The sequence below is a fragment of the Vespula vulgaris genome, chromosome 6 (assembly GCF_905475345.1).
Source record: "Vespula vulgaris chromosome 6, iyVesVulg1.1, whole genome shotgun sequence".
Lineage (NCBI taxonomy): Eukaryota > Metazoa > Arthropoda > Insecta > Hymenoptera > Vespidae > Vespula > Vespula vulgaris.
This window is the reverse complement of record NC_066591.1, coordinates 3520001-3541285: the sequence shown is the minus strand read 5'-3', so window position 1 is coordinate 3541285 and position 21285 is coordinate 3520001. Positions and strand designations below refer to the sequence as shown.

The following is a 21285-nucleotide window of genomic DNA, read 5'->3' as shown; positions in this document are numbered from 1 at the left end:
TGTAACATATTTTCGACCAGGTTTATCCTTGAAATTATTAATATTATTTAATAGATTCAAATAATGATAATATTCTAATTCAATCGAGTTTTCTTCTTATTTATCGTGCTATTTTTTCTTTTTTAATTTTTGTTTTATTTTCTTTTTTTTTTTTCTTCTTTTTACGTAATAGATTGTCATAACCATTCGAGAAGTCGTGGTTTCTTGATTATTGTAGCAAAAAAAAAAATAATAAGAAAAGCTTAGGTTAGTCGTATTACCGACAACTACTAGATTACGAAGAAGCTAAAGTTTTCTTTACGTCATTCACTCTGACGTCAATGATAGTTTAGATTTTGATTGTTACGTTCGAACATCGTCGTCATATTCATTCGTTTTAAGAAAGGTTATGTATGTATTTACAGATGTATGTACGTATGTACATATGTATATATATTAAAAAAAACGATTACGATGAATTAATATATTTTACCAAAAAAAAATTTCATTTTTTTTTTACTGTGTATATGTATGTATAAATATATTAAAAAAAAAAAATTGAAAAGATTTTTGCAAGGAATAAATCTGTATAGAATCGAAAATCTTTTAGCACAAGTTTTCTCAAAGTTTGTTTACTTAACCTCTTCGTTGCAGTAGTAGTATAACAGTAGTTGTGTAGTAGTAATAGTAAAAGTGGCGACAGCATAGTTGCATGCTTGAGCCTACTTGAATTTGACTTGAATAACATCGTGCAAGACCTAGAAAATATTCGTATGGCAATTTGCCAATGTACACACACACACACACACACACACGCCGATTGAACTGCAAGTTTTTAAGTGGATCAAAAGTTACTAGGTGATCTTTAAAAATCAATTTAATCTTTTTAATGACTTTTCAAGGCTTTTGTAATTAGGACGATAGTTTTATAATCTGAAAAAAAAAGTTTCTAAAAATAGTATCTGAAATAAATAATTGATTTTTTAAATTATAATAATTTTTTACCCACCATATATATATATATATATATATATATATATATATATATATATATATATATATAAACAGAGAGGCCACAAATGAAGGCCGTTTACAGGATGCTCGGTATAATGTAACTGGTGCTCGTAATTTCAAGGTTGAAAGATAGAGAAAAGTATAATAGTAATAGAAGGCGAGAACGTTTTTGTGTAATGTATCGTCTTCATTGAATTTATCCAGCGATTCTATTCCAAAGCCATACGATGTTAATCACGATCTACTGCGAATTTCAATGAGATTTTTTATTCCTCGAACATGATTCTACTTCGTTATTTCCTGTCTACGTTTTTTCTGTTTTTCTTTCTTCTTTTTTTTTCACGAAGCTTAAACAAGGAAAAATATATACGTATGCATATTCTTGTATACATATATTTGTACAATATATATTCTCACACATAACAAACTTAATACACACACACACACACATATACTATATGTACTATGTATATTCTAGAAGAGTATAGTACCAAACATATTATATATATATAATTATATATATAATTATATTATATAAAATACGTATATCTAGTTTCTCATAGAAAAAGAAGACAAATTAAAAAATAAACAAATAATAGTAGTAGTAGTAATAGTAGTAGTAGTAGTAGTAGTAGTAGTAGTAGTAGTAGTAATAGTAGTAGTAGTAGTAGTAGTAGTAGTAGTAGTATTAATAATAGTAGTAGTTAGAAACCGTCTAGAACAAGCTGAAAATGTAGAAGGCTCAGGGCCATTGTCTACTGGTAGAGCCTTTATCTCTTCCCTTTCCCTTTGATAGTTACAAGAGCCTTTCATCTACCGGGACGTAGCGTATAGAAGAGAGATCTCTCTCTCTAAGCTCACAGCTGCCTAGCCTGTACATCTTCAACAGTCTTCAAGGAGTCATCCTGAAGACAAGACACACGGTACGGTGACATCGCCTTCAGACACAACTAGAACCGAAATTACGTTTCCCTCTTGTGCTTTCTCTTCTCTTTCTCTCTCTCTATTGTCTGTCTCTCTTCCTCTCTCTCTGTTTCACTCTTTCTCTTTCCTTCTGGGAAATACTATCAAACTGACAAGGACAGTATCATTTCTCCATTTCCCTTTTGTCTGTCTCTCTCTCTCTCTCTCTCTCTCTCTCTCTCTCTCTCTCTCTGTTTCTGTCTCTTTTTGTCTCTATCTCTTCTAGTTCCTAAAATAAAATAATAAATTTTTTGATGAAAAATTAACAAGAGAATATATAATTAATATTCTTTATAGTATTGTATAATTTTGACTCTTTTGTTTTATTTATTTTTTAATTTGGATATATAATACATACGTACATACACACAAACCACACAATAGCACTATACTTAACTTTCTAATCTATACTTTATATATTATTTTTAATATACATATATATATATATATTAAAATAATAAATAATAATAAGTAATTTCTAATAAATATACATATATTACAAATAATATATTATAAAGAAAAATATAAATATTCAGAATAATATATATATACAATATATAGAATATAGCATAACATATGGTATATATGTGACATTATGTGACGTTATGTATACATGTCACGTATGTATGTACATGTAAACAATTACATCGAAAGTTGAAAAATCACGGTAGTAGAATATCGAATCAAGAAGAACGACACATCGTGATTATCTCCACTGAATGGCGCGCAAACACATTTCCGACATTTTTCATTCAATGTAGGAGGAAACGAGTAGTCCTCGCTTGGTTGCGCTCGCGTGCTCTCTCATCTTTCTCTCTTTCTCTTTCTCTTTCTCTTTCTCATTCTCTTTCTCATACAATACTCGTAAATCTTTCACAGGAAACGAAAACGCGCGTATTCATGAATTCGCCACTGTCCGAATGACAATGCCGATCGCATTGACGAGATTTGAATAAAAACACTTTACGTTCCGTTTCTACTATATATACATATATATATATATATACACACACATATATATATACATCGATACTTATTATTATACTTATTATTAAATAACAAATAATAAATAAATAAATAATAATAAATAACAAATATCTGAAAATGTTTTATGGTAATTAAAAAAATTCAGGCGGACAAACGATATAAAAAAAAAAAAAATTGTAGACGATTACAACGAATGAAATATTACAATCGTTGCCTTCGTGGTAATTTGAAAAGAAAAGAAAAAGAAAAATGTTGAAAAAAAGTCGAATCGACTAAATAAGGAGAACAACATTTTCTTTCCTTTTTTTTTTTTTTTATTTTTTTCTTAATTAGAAACGAAAGAATTATTAACCATTGTTTCTTTGTAACCAATAACACACAAGTGTGTCCAACCTTTCTCGCGAAAGAAATAGTTATTCGCAGCTGTATTTAATTGGAAGCTTGTTAAAGTGCCAACTTCGCTGTATACGTCTTTCATCGGTGCAACAGTCGCACAAAGGTAATTCAATTTCCGCGCTAATATTACATACGTATGTATATACGTATATAACATTTATTTATTTATGCATGTATACATACATATGCATGTACGTATATACGTTTGTATAGAATTATAGATCATCGTACATTATCAAAAACATTAGTCATCTCTCGATCACATTGATTATATTTTTCTAAATACAATATCGATTTTCGATAAATCTCGTATCGAACGATTAATTTAATCTATCAAACGATAAGTTCGGTTCACTTAGATCGCAATTATTTTAAAGATATAATTCTTTTTGTCTCGAAATAATTTGGATAATATGTGTAATATGTGAAAAAAATTTTGTTATAGAATTTATCTATTTATTTATTTTTTTTTTTATTAAAAAGAAAATTGTTTTTTAAAAATTTATTTGTTGATTTTTTCTTAATATAATTTTTGTTTGTAGAAGTATATAAATAGAGGAGTCACGAAACAACAATTGCAATTAATTACGGAACCCAACGAGTGTAGCTGCTATCGGACGTATGGCTGTTTTCAATTGTCAATCGTGACCTTGGATTTTCCAGACTTACATATACGTGTGTACATATATACATTATATGTATACTTTAACGATTCTATTTCAGAATCATTATGGACAAGTTTCTCGGCGAGACGTCATTTCCAACATAAAGACTGAATTTCTTTTAAATGCCTCAAGACAGTTTTATATTATTTCAGTAATATTTTAATAATATTTTAATAATATTTTAATAACATTTATAAGAAAATAGCACAAATTGTAGACAATTGTTTGATCGTTATTCATTATGTGTAATCTTGAACTAATAGATAATAAATTTGTGTGTGTGTATCGCGTGTAATAGATAAAAATATATTATCTAATAATTCGAGATTATATATACAATATATACAATATATATATATAACAAAATAAAGGATTTAACGTAATACAACAACAAAAAAATTCAAATCAACATGAATCATCTATCGTCACGTTATTGCGGAATTTGGTAGATTAAAAATACAATTTGAGGTTAGATAACCTAATCAAGCATCCTAAAATTTTCAAGAATAGAAAGCAATGATAAAAAAATGTTAATGTGTGTTTGTGTACGTGAATATGTATGCATGTGTTTACGTGTAAGACATTTTAATATTTAACTTTAGCGTTCGATAGGATAAACTTTGTAGAAAAGAGAAATCCTAAAGAAGAACGAAGTTTTGAAAAGAGTGACTTCGTTCGTTGTCCGTTCCACCCTGCTTTCACCGCATGTTTCTGTTTACAAGACACGTGACCATTTGGCGTCTGTAATCCTAACGCGATATAATACTTTTCTTCTCGCACATTTCTATTTCACGCTTAACTTTCGCTCTTTAAAACTCACGTAGCGAATAATTAAATCCCCGAGTGTTACACTTGAAATTATTTTGAATTTTTTACGGAAATATTTTTTTATCATTACGATATATTAATATATACATAAATAAATAAATAAATAAATATATATATATGTATGTATATTTACAGAGAGAGAGTAATTACATACGAACGTTCAACTTCTCGTTTCTAGAACGATCTAAGAATAGTTAGAGAGTAGGGGAAAAGAGAGAGAGAGAGAGAGAGAGAGAGAGAGAGAATACGGATAAGTAGGTTTACTAAACATACATACATATATATATATATATATATATATATATACATGTTTGTATGATATATAAAAGAGAGTATACATGACATGGTATCATAGGATAGATATTTTGTTTATATTACAAATACACGAGTTCGTTGTTGCCGAGCAATTATCGATAAACCTAATTATGATCTCATGTCGAATACTTGACTCGTTTCTACGTCAGAATTGCGTACATTACTCTTTCGACATCTTTAACTATTTCTATGAAATAAAAAAAAAAAAAAAAGAAGAAAAAGATTGAAAATAAATAAAGAAAAAAAAAAGAACAAGAATAGCGAACAACTTTTATATTCTTTCATAATGAGATTTTTTTTTTTAATGTATTAGTATTTCTCATTATATTATTGGGATCAAAAGAAAATTATTAAAGTATCAATATAGAAAAGAGTGATTTCTCGCGCGAAATACGGCGAGAATGATCGGAAGACGACCTCTCGCGTTGAACGCAAGATGGCTACCACAGCAAACGAACAAGTAAGCGAAGAAACGAACGATGGAACGAACGAGTTAAAAACCGAGTCGGGCCGAATCGAGCCGAATTGAACCGAGTCGAGTCGACTCGAGTCGAGCTGAGCCGAGCAAGCAGTCGACGCATCTTCGAACGTGTGCTAAGCGCATGCGCATACCTGCGCGATGAGAAACTAGTTCGTCGAATATATTCGTAAGTTCTTATTAAAATAAATCTATCTAATCTTCCTTTTCGCGTTTATCTTTAAACAATATTTCGAAATTTAAGAATGAATGTTAATGTCAAGATAATAAATATCCGAGAAAGATGAAATCTATGGAAAAGTATTTCCTATCAAAGTCCTTCTGACAACGTTGACGACGCTAGCACTGACGACGTTGTCGACGACGATACAACGATGACGACGACGTGCAAGAAAGAACGTCTTCCTTGTGCATACTTCGGTTAAGTTCGGTTTGGCTCGGCAACGTCAGCGTGCGCGGTAACCTAGTGCGCATCGACGAGCGAGAAAGAGAGAGAGAGAGAGAGAGAGAGAGAGAGAGAGAACAGTTGAGAGAGGATGAAACGCAGAGAGAGCACGGATACCGGGCGAGGGAGAGTGTAACGCCTGATAAGACCGAGCGATGGTCGCTCTCGCGAGAGTGCGTGATCCAAGCAACGTACCTTTTCCATTTTGACAGTTCGTCGTAGTAACGAAGAAAAAGAAAATAGAAGAGGATAATATCGGAGGAAGATTATAATATCAAAATATCAAAATAATTTCACGAACGGATCAACACGAATCCGCCATTATACATTGTGCTTCTTTTTTATTATTTTGTACTTTTTTTTTCTACGATACATAAGTTTCTCTCTCTCTCTCTCTTTCTCTTTCTCTTTCTCCCTCTCTCATTTGATCGTTTCTCTTTACCCTTTCTCTCGGTTTCATAGAACGAGGATGCGAGTTGTATGTGTCGTCGTCGTAGCTTAGTTCGTTCGGGTGTCATTGAACGCCGTTGAATTTGAATAGAGTCTGACGGAGACAGAGATAGAAGAAAAAGAAAGAAAGAAAAAGAAATAGAGGGAGATATATAGATATATATACATATATACATACATACATATATATATATACATATACATATAGGAAACAGAAAACGAGAGCTGAAAAGAGACAGAGACAGGAATAAATAGACAGAAAGAGTGGGAGGATCGCGTGTTCGAAAATTCGGAGATTAACTCACTGCGATATACTACAGAAACGAAAAATCAGTGGTACTGTGTATTTTCACTGTGAGTGAAGAGTGAGTGCGTGCGTGTAGGTGGGTAGGTGTGTGTGTGCGTGCGTGCGTGTGTGTATGTGCAAGAGAGAGAGAGAGAGAGAGAGATTGGTGTCGCGTGTGTGCGTGCGCGTCTCTCTCTCTACGTACAGGTTTTTTCGTACGAGTTTATGCTATTATACGTGCTACTACGCGAGCCATCTACATATTCTTCTCTTTCGGTGAAAACTTGGAAGCAACCTGTAGTACGAAGCAAGTCGAAAAAAGAGAGAGAGAAAAAAAAAGAATAGAAGGTTCGACATATTTTCGTAATTCTCTGCTTCTGCTCTTGCTCTAGAGTTTCCTCATTATCTTTTTCTCTTTTTTTTTTTTTCTATTTTTTTTCTTTTTTTTTCTACATTCGCAGACAAAGGTGGCCGCCTTTGGTGCCGCCTCGAGGACTGGCTCTCTGTGATATAGCTCTTTCTCTGTCTTTCTCTCTCTTGTTCCCCTTCTCTTTCTACTTCTCTTTTATCCTTTTCTCTCTCTCTCTCTCTCTCTCTCTCTCTCTCTCTTTCTCCCTCCTTGTTCTTTTCCTTCTCTTCGTCTTTCCCCCTCCCCATCCTTCTCATCGCTATCCATCTAGCGCACACACGCGCGTTCGACCCTCGAGGGAAGAAGTGGAAGAGAGAAGAAATAAAAAAGAGGAATAAAAAGAAAAGGAAAAAATAATAATAATAAGAAGAAGAAGCAAAAGAGAAGAAGAGGAAGAAGAAGAAGAAGAAGAAGAAGAAGAAGAAGGAAAAGACGAAGTAGAAGAATGGAGGCGGTAGCGAAGCACGATTTTACCGCGACAGCCGAGGATGAGCTTAGCTTTCGCAGGTCTCAAATCCTTAAGGTTCGTATTTATGAAAAAAAAAAAAAAATAGGAAAAAAGAAATTTTTTTTATTCCATCTTTATTGTATATTATTATTTTTGTTTTTTGTTATTATTATTATTATTATTATTATTATTATTATTATTATTATCATTATCATTATTATTTTGTTGTTGTCGTTGCTATTGTTGTTGCTGTTATTGTTATTGTTATTGTTGATGGTGGCATTGTTTCGATGACGAGAACCCCTTCGAAAGTGTCGTTTCTTCGTACTTAATGAACTAACCAACCAACCAATCGGCGAACGCCTGACCGTCGTCGAGCCGATATACTCGCTTCTGATTGGCTTAGACGCAAGATGACCGATCACCAAACGTCCGTGAAGATTACTCCTACATCGTCGCGGATTTGTTTGTCACCAAAAACGATCGGCTCGCTATAATATTGATTGATTGATTGATTGATTTATTTATTTATTTATTTATCTATTTATTTGATTTACTTTTTATTTTTATTTTATTTTATTTTTGTTTGCTTCGTTTACGAAATATATGTGTATAATCGATTACTGCTGAGCGCCATAATTTTTCAAGAATATTGTTTCGATTTATTTTGTATACATATTAATATGTGCAATAATTTCACAATAATTCCTTTTTTCTTCCCTTCATAACGACGTCTTATTGCTATCTTGCATTTTTTTTTTTTTTCTTACTGACCGACTTCAATTTTTTAATCATATTAAAAAAAAAAAAAAAGAGAGAGAAAATTGTTTATGTTGAAAAGACAAATGTATGAAATTAATAATTGAACATTTGTATGCTCGTATATAAATCATTTTCCTATAATAATAATAATATTAATGTTAATAATAATAACAATAATTTCATGGTTGGAATAAATCGTTGTAATGCATTTTTGCTCGGCTATCCATAATTATCGATGAAGATATCTGATTTGATAATATTTGATTTTAATGAATGTTATTTTATTTGACTTTTAACAAGCAACACCGTTGTCGACGTATCGCTCTTATTTGCTCTTTTGTTCTTCTTTTCGAAGTAATAATCGATACGATGTGGCTTTATTTCACGATATTCTTCATAGGTGATGTTTGCATTCGTCGAAAGATTATTTCATCCCGCGAAATTCAAAATTTGAATATTGTAATTATTTTGTGAATAAGTAGATAATAATGAAATTATATAAAAAAAGAATGATGAAAGAATTTTTTCATATTATTCTTACATTAATATAAAATTACATATGTATAAAATATAAAATATTTTTTTTGTTAGATTCTTAATATGGAGGATGATATGAATTGGTTCAGAGCCGAATTAGATTCCAGAGAAGGACTCATTCCAAGTAATTACATAGAAATGAGAAATCACGAGTAAGTTTATTTTTTTAGATATTTTTTTTTTTACATCGTAGTAAATAAAAGATATTTCCTAATTTTGTTCTGATTTTATAGTTGGTATTATGGAAGGATAACCAGAGCAGATGCTGAAAGGCTATTAATGAATAAGCATGAAGGTGCCTTTCTGATTAGAATCAGTGAAAGCTCTCCTGGTGACTTTTCGCTATCCGTAAAGTGAGCATATGTTGTATATTCATGATAATAATACTTAAAAAAAATTAGCAAATATTCGGAAATTTATATTGTTCGTTTTATGATGATAGATGTTCAGATGGTGTGCAACACTTTAAAGTATTAAGAGATGCTCAGGGCAAGTTCTTTCTTTGGGTCGTAAAATTTAATAGTTTGAATGAATTGGTAGAATATCATCGTACAGCATCGGTATCACGTTCGCAAGATGTCAAATTACGTGATATGATTCCTGAAGAGGTAAGAAAAATATTCATAAGAACAAAAAGATTACATAGAATTATTCTTCGAGTTTTTACTTTGTTGAAAATGAAATGTGTTTGTATATATATATATATGTGTATATGTATATATTCTTATTTCAGTGTTTAGTGCAAGCATTGTATGACTTTGCTCCACAAGAACCTGGCGAATTGGAGTTCAGGCGAGGAGATGTAATTACTGTTACAGACCGTACAGATCAGCATTGGTGGCATGGGGAGATTGGTAATAGAAGAGGACTATTTCCATCGACCTATGTTACTCCTTATCACTCCTAGGTATTATAGAAATTTTAGCATAAAATCTAATAACTTTCCTAATGCTTTACTGATAATCATTGTGCGCATCTTGCTTGTTATTTTTAGATTATAGAAAAGAACAAATGAATATTTTGTTTTAGGCCTGATTTAATATATACAGGTCTCAACTATTGACCGCCTTATCCCACCATCATTATATACAGGATCAGCCTCGCTGCAAAATTAATCCAGAACGTTTTGCGAGCACACCGCCTATTGAGTGGACTACCAGGATATACTCTGGTGGTCCAAATGTCGAGTATTTGTAATAATACGATCTCGACATAAAATACTATTTAGTAAGGACCTCTGACCGGTCCCATTGAGAGAAAACATTTCTTACATCCTTAGTAATCCATACGAGAGTGTGTAGAGTTCCTTGATGTATTACACGACAGGGTAGTGTCCATATTGTTTTTATATATCGTTGGATGGACAAGTTTTAATCTTCTCTGTGGGACTGAATATGCTGCTACCATTTGAAGTTAACATTGATAGATGTCGTATGTGTATCGTATGTCTCTGCGATCAAATAGAATCCATCGAATATTCATTAATCACAAACATTTTGACTTTTTATTCAATATATAATATACCAAGTGCTCTAAGCGTGCAATCATTAACTACCATGTGTTAATAAAATCGTAACATCGACATATATTATAAATGAAACTTGAAATGGTCTTTAGTATTTCTTGGTAGTCCATTAAAATGGTGTTATACATCACAGATAAGCATTAGTCTTTTTGCAAGCATGCTCATTGGCCATATTAAAACAATAATTATATTTCATGCTATCTCAGATAGTAGCTTAGGAGAACTGGGATTATATAAATCTTGTATTTTTTAATACAGATCCGCTATTCGAGGAAACGGGGACCTTGGCGAGAAAAGGGCCTAGTTAAAAACAATTGCATAAGAAATCTAAAAAAAAAAAATTTATATACGAACGTGTATAGCGTTAAAAGAGCGCATCGCCTTTTGGCATTGGACAATTTTTGTTGTCTTTTTTCTATCGTCAATATTTTCGCGAATGATTAAGAGAGAAAACATTCTTTTCTTACGCTTTTATTATACGTTCGATAATACGAATATTTCAGATATATTATCTGTATTATATACACAGACACACAAATTCGAATAAGCTAAATATAAGCTTCTTCGGTCTTTCTTCGTAATGAAATCTTAAAAGAATTGGTGGAATCTGTTTAAAAGGTATTAATACTGTTTTTCTCTCATCATCTATATACATAAGCAGTTAAAACGCTTAAAGAGATTTATTTTGTAATTAAACGAATCTTGTGGTATGCGTAGTGTTTGAAAAATAAAAAAATAGAAAAAATCTTTTGTTTTATTTTAGAGATTTTACTACTAGTGAGGAGAGACAACCATATATACAGCGATAAAGCGTATATACATATTGTATATACATTACACATGCATACACGTATTGAAAATAATCGTACGAGATTAAAATACAATTATTGTGACTGATTTATTTTTGACAACTCTGTAACAAATATTGCATAAATGCAGAAATAGATAAATACGAATATTTCATACGAAAAAAAATAAAAAACACACTATTGCTATTTAAAAAAGGAAGACAAAAAAGAATGAAAAAAAATATTGCTATGCACTTTATTCATCTAGTAAATTTGTTATCCATTTACTCATATGTTGAAAGAAAAAAAAAAAAAAAAGAGATGCCAAGAAGCGATACGATATCGAAGTCTGCCATGTGTTAATTTTAATCTGCACACAATATTTAAATATGAAGTTTGTAATTTTAAAAATGATACAAGGGGAGTCTATGTACATTTCTCAAGAAAAAAAGAACGAAAAAGAAAACAAAAAATATTCTGTTTACTGATTTCAGCAATTCTTGCTTTTTTTCTGTGTAAACAATGAAAATGTTTAGTCTTATTGTGTAATTATTATTATTATTATTATTATTATTATATTATTATTATTAATTAATTATTATTGCGTTATGTTACATTTTATTATTAACAATATATTGCATTAATCATACTTGCATGCTTTTTTTACTTACGCCCATAAACCATATATGTCTATTGTATAAGCCGAAATCACGTGTGCTATTTATTGTCTCACTATCTATCACTCCTATTTGTTCTTCATTATTCATTAATAACAGTCAAAAATGATATAAGAGAAGTAAATTTTTAACAACTTTTTTGAGATAATATAACAAATATTATAGACAATATAGGATTAATTTTACTCTTTATTTATTTATTTCTTTTTTCCAAACTAAAGTTGTAACTTATGATTTTATGCATAAAAAAAAGTAAGACTGTTTAATGATTAATTTTTCAATGAAACATCGATAAAATTGTAAAATAATGAAATATACAAGGACTGATAAATGTTCAACTTTCTATTTATATTTCAATACTGGGTCTTTATTTTTTATTTATTTTTTTTTTTTTATAAGCTCACTTATTTTATATATATATATATATATATGTGAAATAATATAGTTCCTGTGATAACTTTTTTATTCGTCATTCGAATAACGAAAAATCTATTAAAATTTATAACTTATTGTTCATTTTTAATTTGTAGAAATACATCTCTTTTGGTGTACTTTGTATGATTAAAATAAAAATTTAAAAGTAAAGTTAATGTTATGTAAAAGTTTTACGAAAATTAACGCCGACTTTTAACAGCTTTTTGTAAAATAGTTTGGCTTGTACTTAAAGATGCAATATATATTTTACTTTTATTATTTGTTTTTTAAACAATAAATTTGTACACATTCGTAATTGATATTAGAAGATATTATAAATTAGTGATTTTTAATATAAATTTATCAATAGTGCACAAAAGTATGCATCTCTCTATCTATATATTATCACTTTGCTAAAATTTGTCAAGTTTTATGCATTATTATAGCATATTAAAAAAAAGGGGAAAAAAATAAAAACAAAAAAAAAACTTATTCATATGCAGATAATGAATAAAGCAATATTTACATCTGCTTATGTAGTATATAAGCAATGTATTTTGACACACATGTACAAGCTGTTTAAATAAATCTGGGATTGAGTTGTCTCTTGACAACGGTGTACCATGATACTTTGGACCAAGAAATAATATAACAAAGAAATGTATTCAAGATGAACATTTGTATAAGAAGTTTAACTAATTGTGCCAATTCCTTAATATTATTTATTTATGAAACAATGAAAGATATTTTCAATTCTCCGCTTTTTCATTCATGTATGTTTTTTTAATGAATAACACTACAAAGTGGACTTAGAATGGAAAATTGTATTATATCTAATACATTTAATTGCTGCACTTGGCACAATATTGGTAATTATTTACTGCCTGATATACAGTTAATGTTTACTACCAAATGTATATTATGTAATAACACATCGTAATTGTAGTACAATAAAGCATTCTCAGAAAGTAATATTATGTTCTTTCATAAAATTCTATATTTATTAATGTTATTATAGGTGTGGTTGGTGTTTATGATTGATATTTTGTATTAAATTTAATCTCTAAAAATGATTTTTAATTACAAAAATATTGTACAATTCGCAATTAGAATTTCTTCAATCATTATAGATCAAAGTAACACAAAATAGATATTATATGTCATATTTATTATAGATCAACATACGAGTCTATAAGAGATATATCTGCCTGCAGTTTCAGAAGGTCTAATAATTTTGACTACTTGTCCTCTTTTCAAACCAAAATAACGAGCCACTGGATCACCTGCTTGTATACGCATTAATTGATTTTCTTTAAGCTTATACCTAGTAAGTAACTCTTCTTTTTCATCTGGAGTTAATACTATATGTTCAGGTACAAGTTCGTGTTCTGTGATATTTATCAACAATTCAGATTCCAAGAATTGTTCTAAAATATATTTAGGTGCCATATCTACTAAAGATTGTTTAGCAGACGGTGTCATACCTTGTTGTACAACGATGATTGCTCTAAGAAAGAAACAATGGAATATAATTTAATATAACCTTTATATAAAAATCTTTCCAAGAAACATACCTATGAATTTTTTCTTCTTGCATACGCTGACAATAAGTTTTTATAGTTTTGATACCTATTTTAGGTTCATCGGGAAAAAAAACGAAAAGTTGATCTGTAGGATCATCATTGTGTGCAACTAATACAATAAGATCGCTACGTGCTGGTCTTTTTTCACTCGGTTTATCGCCAAATTGTTCTTTAAATTGTTCTAAAGTCTGATCTAATTCATCCTGTGTCACGAGATAACCTCTATCATGACACAACTGCATCACTGTTTTACGAATTCGCCACAATTTATAAGTTTCCGCTTCATCATCCATTTCGTAATATATATAAATAAATACAAATAAATTTTTAATAAACAATTGAACACAAATTCCAATTACTTCACTTTTTCTTCTTTAAAATTATAGTGCTTTAGGTTATTTACCATCTTCCGCTCATAGCACATGTGACCCCAACGACACGTATGGACGAAATGTGAACTACAAGCGCAATAGACGAACACTGCCCCCACCCCGCCCCACTATGTGCCTATTTCATTATAAAACCATGATTGGACAACTTTAATCTTAGCGGCAAATTCAAACAAATAAAATTTCAATATGACTGTATTCAGTAGATTACTGTATTATCGATAGAGTTTTTAGAAATAAAAGGTGACACGTGTTTATGTGATCTAAAATTGATTTAGCTTCCCGCTATTTTCTTTTTAAGTTTCGTTGAATTTTTGATAGGATAAATATTTTTTTATTGTGTATCGTATAGCTCAACATGGATCAATATTTTAAAAGTTATGAGGAATTGGATGTAAGAGATAGATTATACATAAACATTTACATGATTATATATATTAATTTAATTTTAGGTGCATCGTTTAATGCTTAATGATACATCCAGAACTTTAGCATATAAAAATGCTATACTTAATTATACAGATAAATTCAAAGACAAAATAGTTATTGATGTTGGTGCTGGGACAGGTGTTACAAGACCGTAAAATATACATTCTATATATAAAATCATATGAAATCTTAATTGTCTTAAACGAATACATATTTTTAGGTATATTGTCTATTTTTTGTGCTCAAGCTGGTGCAAAAACAGTATATGCAATAGAAGCCAGTGAATTGGCCAAAATGTGCGAGGAAGTAATTATCGAAAATAATTTAGGAAATGTTATTAAAGTGATCCATAGTAAAATCGAAGATCTTGATTCAAATGTTATTCAAAAAGCAGACATAATAGTCTCAGAATGGATGGGATTTTATTTAGTACATGAAGGAATGTTAGAATCTTTATTATTTGCAAGAGATAATTTTTTACTAGAAGGAGGAATTTTATTTCCATCAGTAGCTAAATTATATGCTTCTCCTTGTCAATTGTCATCCATGTTCCAATTTTGGGATAACATTTGTGGAGTTAGTATGAAGTAATTATAATTTTTATTACCATTTTTATAATATTAATGATTCTAGTTTGTTTATATAAATTATATTTTAATTAAATCCTACTCTATTATTTTTATTTAGATGTATAGGAAAACATTATCGAGAGACAAAATCAATGAAACCAGAAATAGCATTAATAAACAAGGATGATATTTTAGCAGATAGTAAATTAATAGCATGGTTAGATTTGCAAAGTATTAGTTTATCAGAAATAAATACTTTGGGCAATGAAGAATATGTATGCATTTGTAATAAAGAAGGAATACTACAAGGAATTTGTATCTGGTTCTCGGTTGAATTTCCAGATGGTTCAGAATTATCTACAGGACCATTAGATAAATCAACACATTGGAAGCAAACTATAATTGTACTACCTGTGGATGTAAAAGTAGAAAAAGATGAACCTGTGGCTTTTAATTTAGAATTAAAAAAGGATATCTCAGAAGAAAGAAAATATAATATAAAATTAATATTGTTAGATGCTACTGAAGTTGAACATGAAATTCCATGTTATTGTTATATGACTAAGTGTATTGTAACAAGAAAATATTTAGAAGAACAATCAAATGATACCACAAAAGACTGAAATTGTTTACATACGAGATGATTATATAATGTACAAGTCCTATTATAAAATTTTTTTTTATTATTTATATTGCTAATATAACATAATATTGTATAAACATACGATATGTATTAATTGTAAATAAATGAGAATGAATAGATAGAACAATATATATGACAGTGAAAATAATATATGTATTGGAAGGTATATATATATATATATATATATATATATATATATATATATACATATACATATAAGTGTGTGTATATATATATACACATATGTTTTTATTACTTTATAACAGTTTAAATAAAAAGATAAAAACATGATAACTACAAATATAATTAACAATAAAGTGTACAAAAGGAATAATACTTTACACAATGTAAATATATTTTACGTATATGATTTTATAATTTCTTTACAATTTTATATTGTAATACCAATATTAAGACCATCAGTTAAATGGTTGGATAAATAACTTATGTCATATACGTCACGATCTTACGATCTGAATTAATTCTGTATGTACTGAGTACATACGTGTACGTTTTTTTTTTTTTTTTATGCAAGTATAAATTTTCGGAAGAAATTAAGAAAATAATCTCATTGTATATCAATTGATATACATTTTTCATCTTTATACTGTCATGTGAAAGCATTTTTTCTATAATTTTATTTATATAATATAAAGAACGAGAAATAAATATATATAAAATAATAAAAATTTATCAGATTAGGATACAACGTTTTTTGAGATATAAGAAAATAATGCATATTTCTTTCACTTATTTGGAGTTTGATTAATTTGCTACAATCCACTACAATCTGCTGAGAATACATACATTTCATTTGAATCATCATTTTCTACAGCTTTCTTGTTTATATTATTTTTCATTAATATTTTCATGGATTCTGCATTGCATTAGCACGACAGAAATGGTAATGGTTGTTTTACTTTGCATTTACTTGCATACTAATGTCATAAGAAATGAAAAAATAAAAATTGTGTATGCAAGTATCAAATAAATTTGATAATAAAATTTATAAGTTGATTAACTTCTTACCAAAAGTAAGACAATATTGAAGAATAAATTTGTTGTCTTACATTTAGCAACAAAGTCATTTCTATTATATTTCTATTACCAGTTTGAAAACTACAGAGTATATTATATTATGCACGCGTCACAATCTGATATTTATGTATTTATACATGAAATTTATTTTATAATATCATTCAAGGAGTATTTGGACTTATACAGTAAAATTCTATTCGTGCAAAGTGCTTGGACACATCTATATTAAATGCAATTTGATCAGAAAGACTATTTAATGTTAAATAAAAAATTATTGGCATTTTATCATTGCATGTATATTGATATTAGTATGTGTATTCAATCGAGCTATTATGTTTAATATATTGGAAACAATTTTTCTTTATCTGATTTCAGTAAATTTTTTCTTTGTACATAATGCTTAACTTGCTGTTAGACTTTCAAAATTATATTGATATCAAGCACATATCTGGATGAATGACATTAAGCAACTGTACAGATATCAATATTTGCGATACTGAATAAGATCTTAGTATCTAGTTTTGTTAAATTAATTTTTATACAAAATGGTAGATATAAAAATAATGGAAGATGAAGATAAAATATATTTGGACGACTTTTCAATCAACCTATTATTCTAAAGAAATTTGCGTAATTATATATTTGGATAAAATAAATATTTTAAAATAAGTTATAAAGAGATATTGTAACAAGAGTTAAAAAAATGTATACGTCTCAAGAAAAAAGTATATTAAATTATTTCGATTAAAACTAGCCACTGCAATCTCTTCAAGCATCATTTTATATTTTATAACACATTGATAATAAACATTGATATTACTAAAATCAACGTGTGATAATAATTCATTAAATTTTTTTAGTTTTGGATGGATTATTACAGAATACTTTTCGTGGATTATTCATATTATATAAGTAGAATTTTCTTACTGAGAAATCTAAAACTATTTGTAGTTTTGTAACAAATAAGACTTCCAAAAAGGCAGTTATATGGTAATTATTAATGATTTCATGTTTTTTATATTTATATTTAGAGATCTCTCATGAACTTACATTCAGAATAGGACAATAACGTTTTATATCTGAATTATATTAGCTAAATGTATTTTTCCCTTTTTTTTTTTCTTTTTAATATCAAGATTAAGTTGGAATTAAACATGAAAAAAAACTGAATTGATGAGAAACTATCCTAAGTCTTTGCTCGTATGATGTAAGATAATTTTCTTTTCGTGTATTAATATTCAAAATTTGTCTATTCCTTTACAAATATTAATAATATATATATATTGTTCAAAGAATTTTAAACTTGTATACACTTTATATTTTCAAATGGGCAGCATATTCATCTAAAAATTTTACATTTTGATAATAATTTATTTTATGCTCACCTTTTTTCTTTTATCTTTTTTTTTTTTTTAAACCAAGATTTATTATATTTTTTGTTCTACCTAAAAACGTGAGTTCAATAGCTCGATAAACACAGCTTATGCAATGTTAGATATTATTAAAATGAATACTCATTTTACTTGTCTGTTGATTTTATTATAATTAGCAATGTGTTTAGTAGATTTTTTTTTATGTATTTTAAACAGAAATTCACTTAAAGAGGCACCAATAATAAGTTTTGTCGATAAGACGACAACAATTTGAAATATTGTCGAAAATTTTAAAAATTCCATTTATAAGTACATAGTGTATACAAATATATATATATATATATATATATATATATATATATATAATATATAAGAAAATCATTACTCTTATATATTTTTTGAGAATAAGCAAGTTTAATGGAATGGCTTATAAAGTGAGACTATGTCAAAATCAATAGAACAACTACTAAAAGTAAGTATATTATGTTCATAAGAGCACACTTTCACATATTTAATAGAATTCATTCTAATATAGAGTAAATAACAAGGAAATACATATAGTGAACTATGTACGTTAACGAGTTCATTTATACAATTGTCTATCTATATACAATATGTAAATACGAGAGAGTCATTCTTTCTAAATATAATTTCAAGTTAAATTTTCATTGATAATTCAATTTAACGTATTAGAACGGCGTGAACATTTTTTTTTTTTATTCTGTTCACCACTTATGTTGTGTTTGTTATTATTACAAATCTATAATGGCATCCCAGACTTTGCAATGAGGTTTAAACATCTACCACTCTGCTGACTATTAGAAATATTTAACTTGAAGATAAGATAAAGATACAATATTATATAAAGATATTCTATAAAATCATTAAATATGCTATAATACATTTTTATATACGTTTAGAATGTATTATTAGGCATAGAGAATACATCATAGCATATAAGCATTTAGTTTCATGAATTATTTTTCAACAATTATTTCTTGAAATAAATATACAGAAACGTAAATATTAATGAAGAAAAACAAATTGAAGAAGTTAATACGGTGCAGAGATATTCTTATATTGTTGATTGGTGTTTATATTGTTTTATATAGGCTAACCATTGATAATTATATAATTTAAAGATATCATTACCATCAAGTTGTCACTAACACTTTGCTTTTATTTGATTTTTACCATTTTATTAATCAATGCATTAAATCGAGAAGTTGTCATAATCGTGTATATTATTCGTGCATACTCATAAATCATTTTTTAAAATGATTATATATATATATATATATATGTATATATAAAATATATATAATATATATATATATATATATATATATATATATGTATATGTATTATATTCATGGTCAGAATAAGAATATGCGAAGAAAACCGATAATAAAATTCAATTCTAGAGTAACGGTAGCAGAGTAATCTGTCATTCAAATTGTTTTGTTTGTAATTATCATCGATATAATCTATAGAAATATTAGGCGAAATTGATCAATTTAAAATTCACATCTCCTAGTTTTTCATAGAATGAGAGTTTTTAAGTCGCAAATACATTACCTGGTAGAATTAAGAGACATACGTTACACGGTAGTTCCGTATGTACTAAACATAACTCTGGTAGTATCCGTATCCAGAGTAACATCTTCCGGTGAAGCTAAATCGACTTTAATGGATCCAGAATTATTTCTTCTTCTTGTTACACCGCCACCCCAATTTGAAAGAGTCCAATGATAATTTTCACCCTCCTTATCGTTATTTGCAGTCTCTTGAGTTTCATCATTGTCTTTATCCAAACCTGTCTCAATGGAGACAGAAGATTGTGATGCAACGGAATCAAAACTAGAATCTCCTCCGCCTCTATAACGGCTTACACATTCGGTAGCCATTTCACCAGGTGATTCTTCGATAGCTCGTAAAATATTTTGACAGAGCTCTGAATCTAACGGAATTGGATCTTCAGAATCACGATTGTGAATGGTAATTGCTATATGTGCCGGATGTGGAATAGGAAGTGGAATTACTAATTTCTCAGCACTATATGGTCGAATTTGACGTTTCCATGGTTGCCATCGTCCTTCTATACTACCATTCGCTGAAACTGTACGCCTTCTGACTTTAGTAGACGTTAATAAACCGTTGGTGTCGCTGAAAAAAAAAAGAAAAATTTTTTTTCATATACATTCCCTTCATTTTTCTTTCCATTGTGTATTAACATCATTATCAATATTATTATTATTATATTGTACCATCGTTTATCAGATTTCTTGCTATTACTGGCTTGCTTAGCTCGTGGATTAAATGCTGAAACTTCCAGATATGGGCTATGCACTTGAATGTTTCCGCGTGGTGCATACACCGCACCCAATAAATCAGGCCCGTTAATACCACCTAACTCTGTGCTATGAACCATATCGGTGTATCGTGACAAATCAACACCCGGATGTGGTTCTAATCTGAATTTTGTATCAGAGTCATCGAGAGGTTGAAGAAAATCCAAACTGAAAATGTCAGCATACATAAGTCCTGCTAAACCTGCCCAATCAGCAACACCCAATCCTTTAGTTTCCCAAAAGTCTTCTTCGTTTCCCGGCAAACGAGCAAAAACGTGTAATGGATAAAGTCGTTCTAACATTAGTGCACCTTGTTGTATAACTACCTGTATTATCATCAAAGATCAAATCATCAGTCACAATTGTGATAATAATATTTGATAGTAATATCAAAACGTAAGGTACCTTCAAATCAAACGTTGTAAGTTTTATTTTACTTCTTACAGCCACGCCGAGTCCAGTTTGTAAGTTTTTCCTTCGTCGTTCTAATTTTTCATGCAGGACAGCGATAAGATCTCTAGCTTCTTTCTCAAGGGACTTGTAC

At 29.0% G+C, this 21285-nt stretch overlaps 4 protein-coding genes across 15 annotated transcripts in view; 2 read left to right on the top strand and 2 right to left on the bottom strand.

Annotated features, from left to right (window-relative positions):
- The first annotated feature begins 6151 nt into the window (after window positions 1–6151).
- Window positions 6152–11924, top strand: LOC127064806 (growth factor receptor-bound protein 2). 8 transcript variants are annotated; one of them, XR_007781833.1, is made up of 9 exons: window positions 6155–6400; window positions 6729–7154; window positions 7268–7738; window positions 9017–9114; window positions 9196–9315; window positions 9405–9570; window positions 9696–9869; window positions 9992–11105; window positions 11251–11924. XR_007781833.1 is itself a non-coding variant. In XM_050996373.1 (8 exons), exons 3-7 carry the CDS (start codon window positions 7661–7663, stop codon window positions 9867–9869), a joined length of 636 nt encoding a protein of 211 aa, XP_050852330.1. In that variant the 5' UTR covers window positions 6152–6400; window positions 6729–7154; window positions 7268–7660; the 3' UTR covers window positions 9957–11924. The 8 variants fall into 8 exon arrangements, 7 of the variants coding, with proteins under 7 accessions (XP_050852330.1, XP_050852328.1, XP_050852327.1 ...); XM_050996373.1 differs by having other exon boundaries at window positions 6152–6400; window positions 9957–11924; XM_050996371.1 differs by having other exon boundaries at window positions 6153–6400; window positions 10746–11924.
- A 1497-nt stretch (window positions 11925–13421) lies between these two features.
- LOC127064807 (DNA-directed RNA polymerases I, II, and III subunit RPABC1) lies at window positions 13422–14402 on the bottom strand. 2 transcript variants are annotated; one of them, XM_050996375.1, is made up of 3 exons: window positions 14353–14402; window positions 13941–14229; window positions 13422–13873 (listed from the first exon to the last, which is right to left on the bottom strand). In XM_050996375.1, exons 2-3 carry the CDS (start codon window positions 14189–14191, stop codon window positions 13543–13545), a joined length of 582 nt encoding a protein of 193 aa, XP_050852332.1. In that variant the 5' UTR covers window positions 14192–14229; window positions 14353–14402; the 3' UTR covers window positions 13422–13542. The 2 variants fall into 2 exon arrangements, with proteins under 2 accessions (XP_050852332.1, XP_050852331.1); XM_050996374.1 differs by having other exon boundaries at window positions 13941–14385.
- An 18-nt stretch (window positions 14403–14420) lies between these two features.
- LOC127064803 (uncharacterized) lies at window positions 14421–16106 on the top strand. Of its 2 annotated transcripts, none has more exons than XM_050996363.1 (4): window positions 14421–14732; window positions 14791–14905; window positions 14988–15354; window positions 15455–16106. In XM_050996363.1, exons 1-4 carry the CDS (start codon window positions 14697–14699, stop codon window positions 15957–15959), a joined length of 1023 nt encoding a protein of 340 aa, XP_050852320.1. In that variant the 5' UTR covers window positions 14421–14696; the 3' UTR covers window positions 15960–16106. The 2 variants fall into 2 exon arrangements, with proteins under 2 accessions (XP_050852320.1, XP_050852321.1); XM_050996364.1 differs by having other exon boundaries at window positions 14791–14918.
- Window positions 16107–16313: 207 nt separating this feature from the next.
- Window positions 16314–21285, bottom strand: part of LOC127064799 (uncharacterized) — a 31660-nt gene continuing 26688 nt past the window's right edge. For all 3 annotated transcript variants that reach the window (XM_050996357.1, XM_050996356.1, XM_050996358.1), the window contains 3 exons: window positions 21147–21285; window positions 20658–21067; window positions 16314–20556 (listed from right to left, as the gene is read on the bottom strand). The exon at window positions 21147–21285 is cut by the window's right edge and continues 173 nt beyond it. In XM_050996357.1, the coding sequence (XP_050852314.1) occupies window positions 19992–20556; window positions 20658–21067; window positions 21147–21285 (1114 nt within the window). In that variant the 3' untranslated portion in view covers window positions 16314–19991. The remainder of the gene's footprint in view (window positions 20557–20657; window positions 21068–21146) is intronic.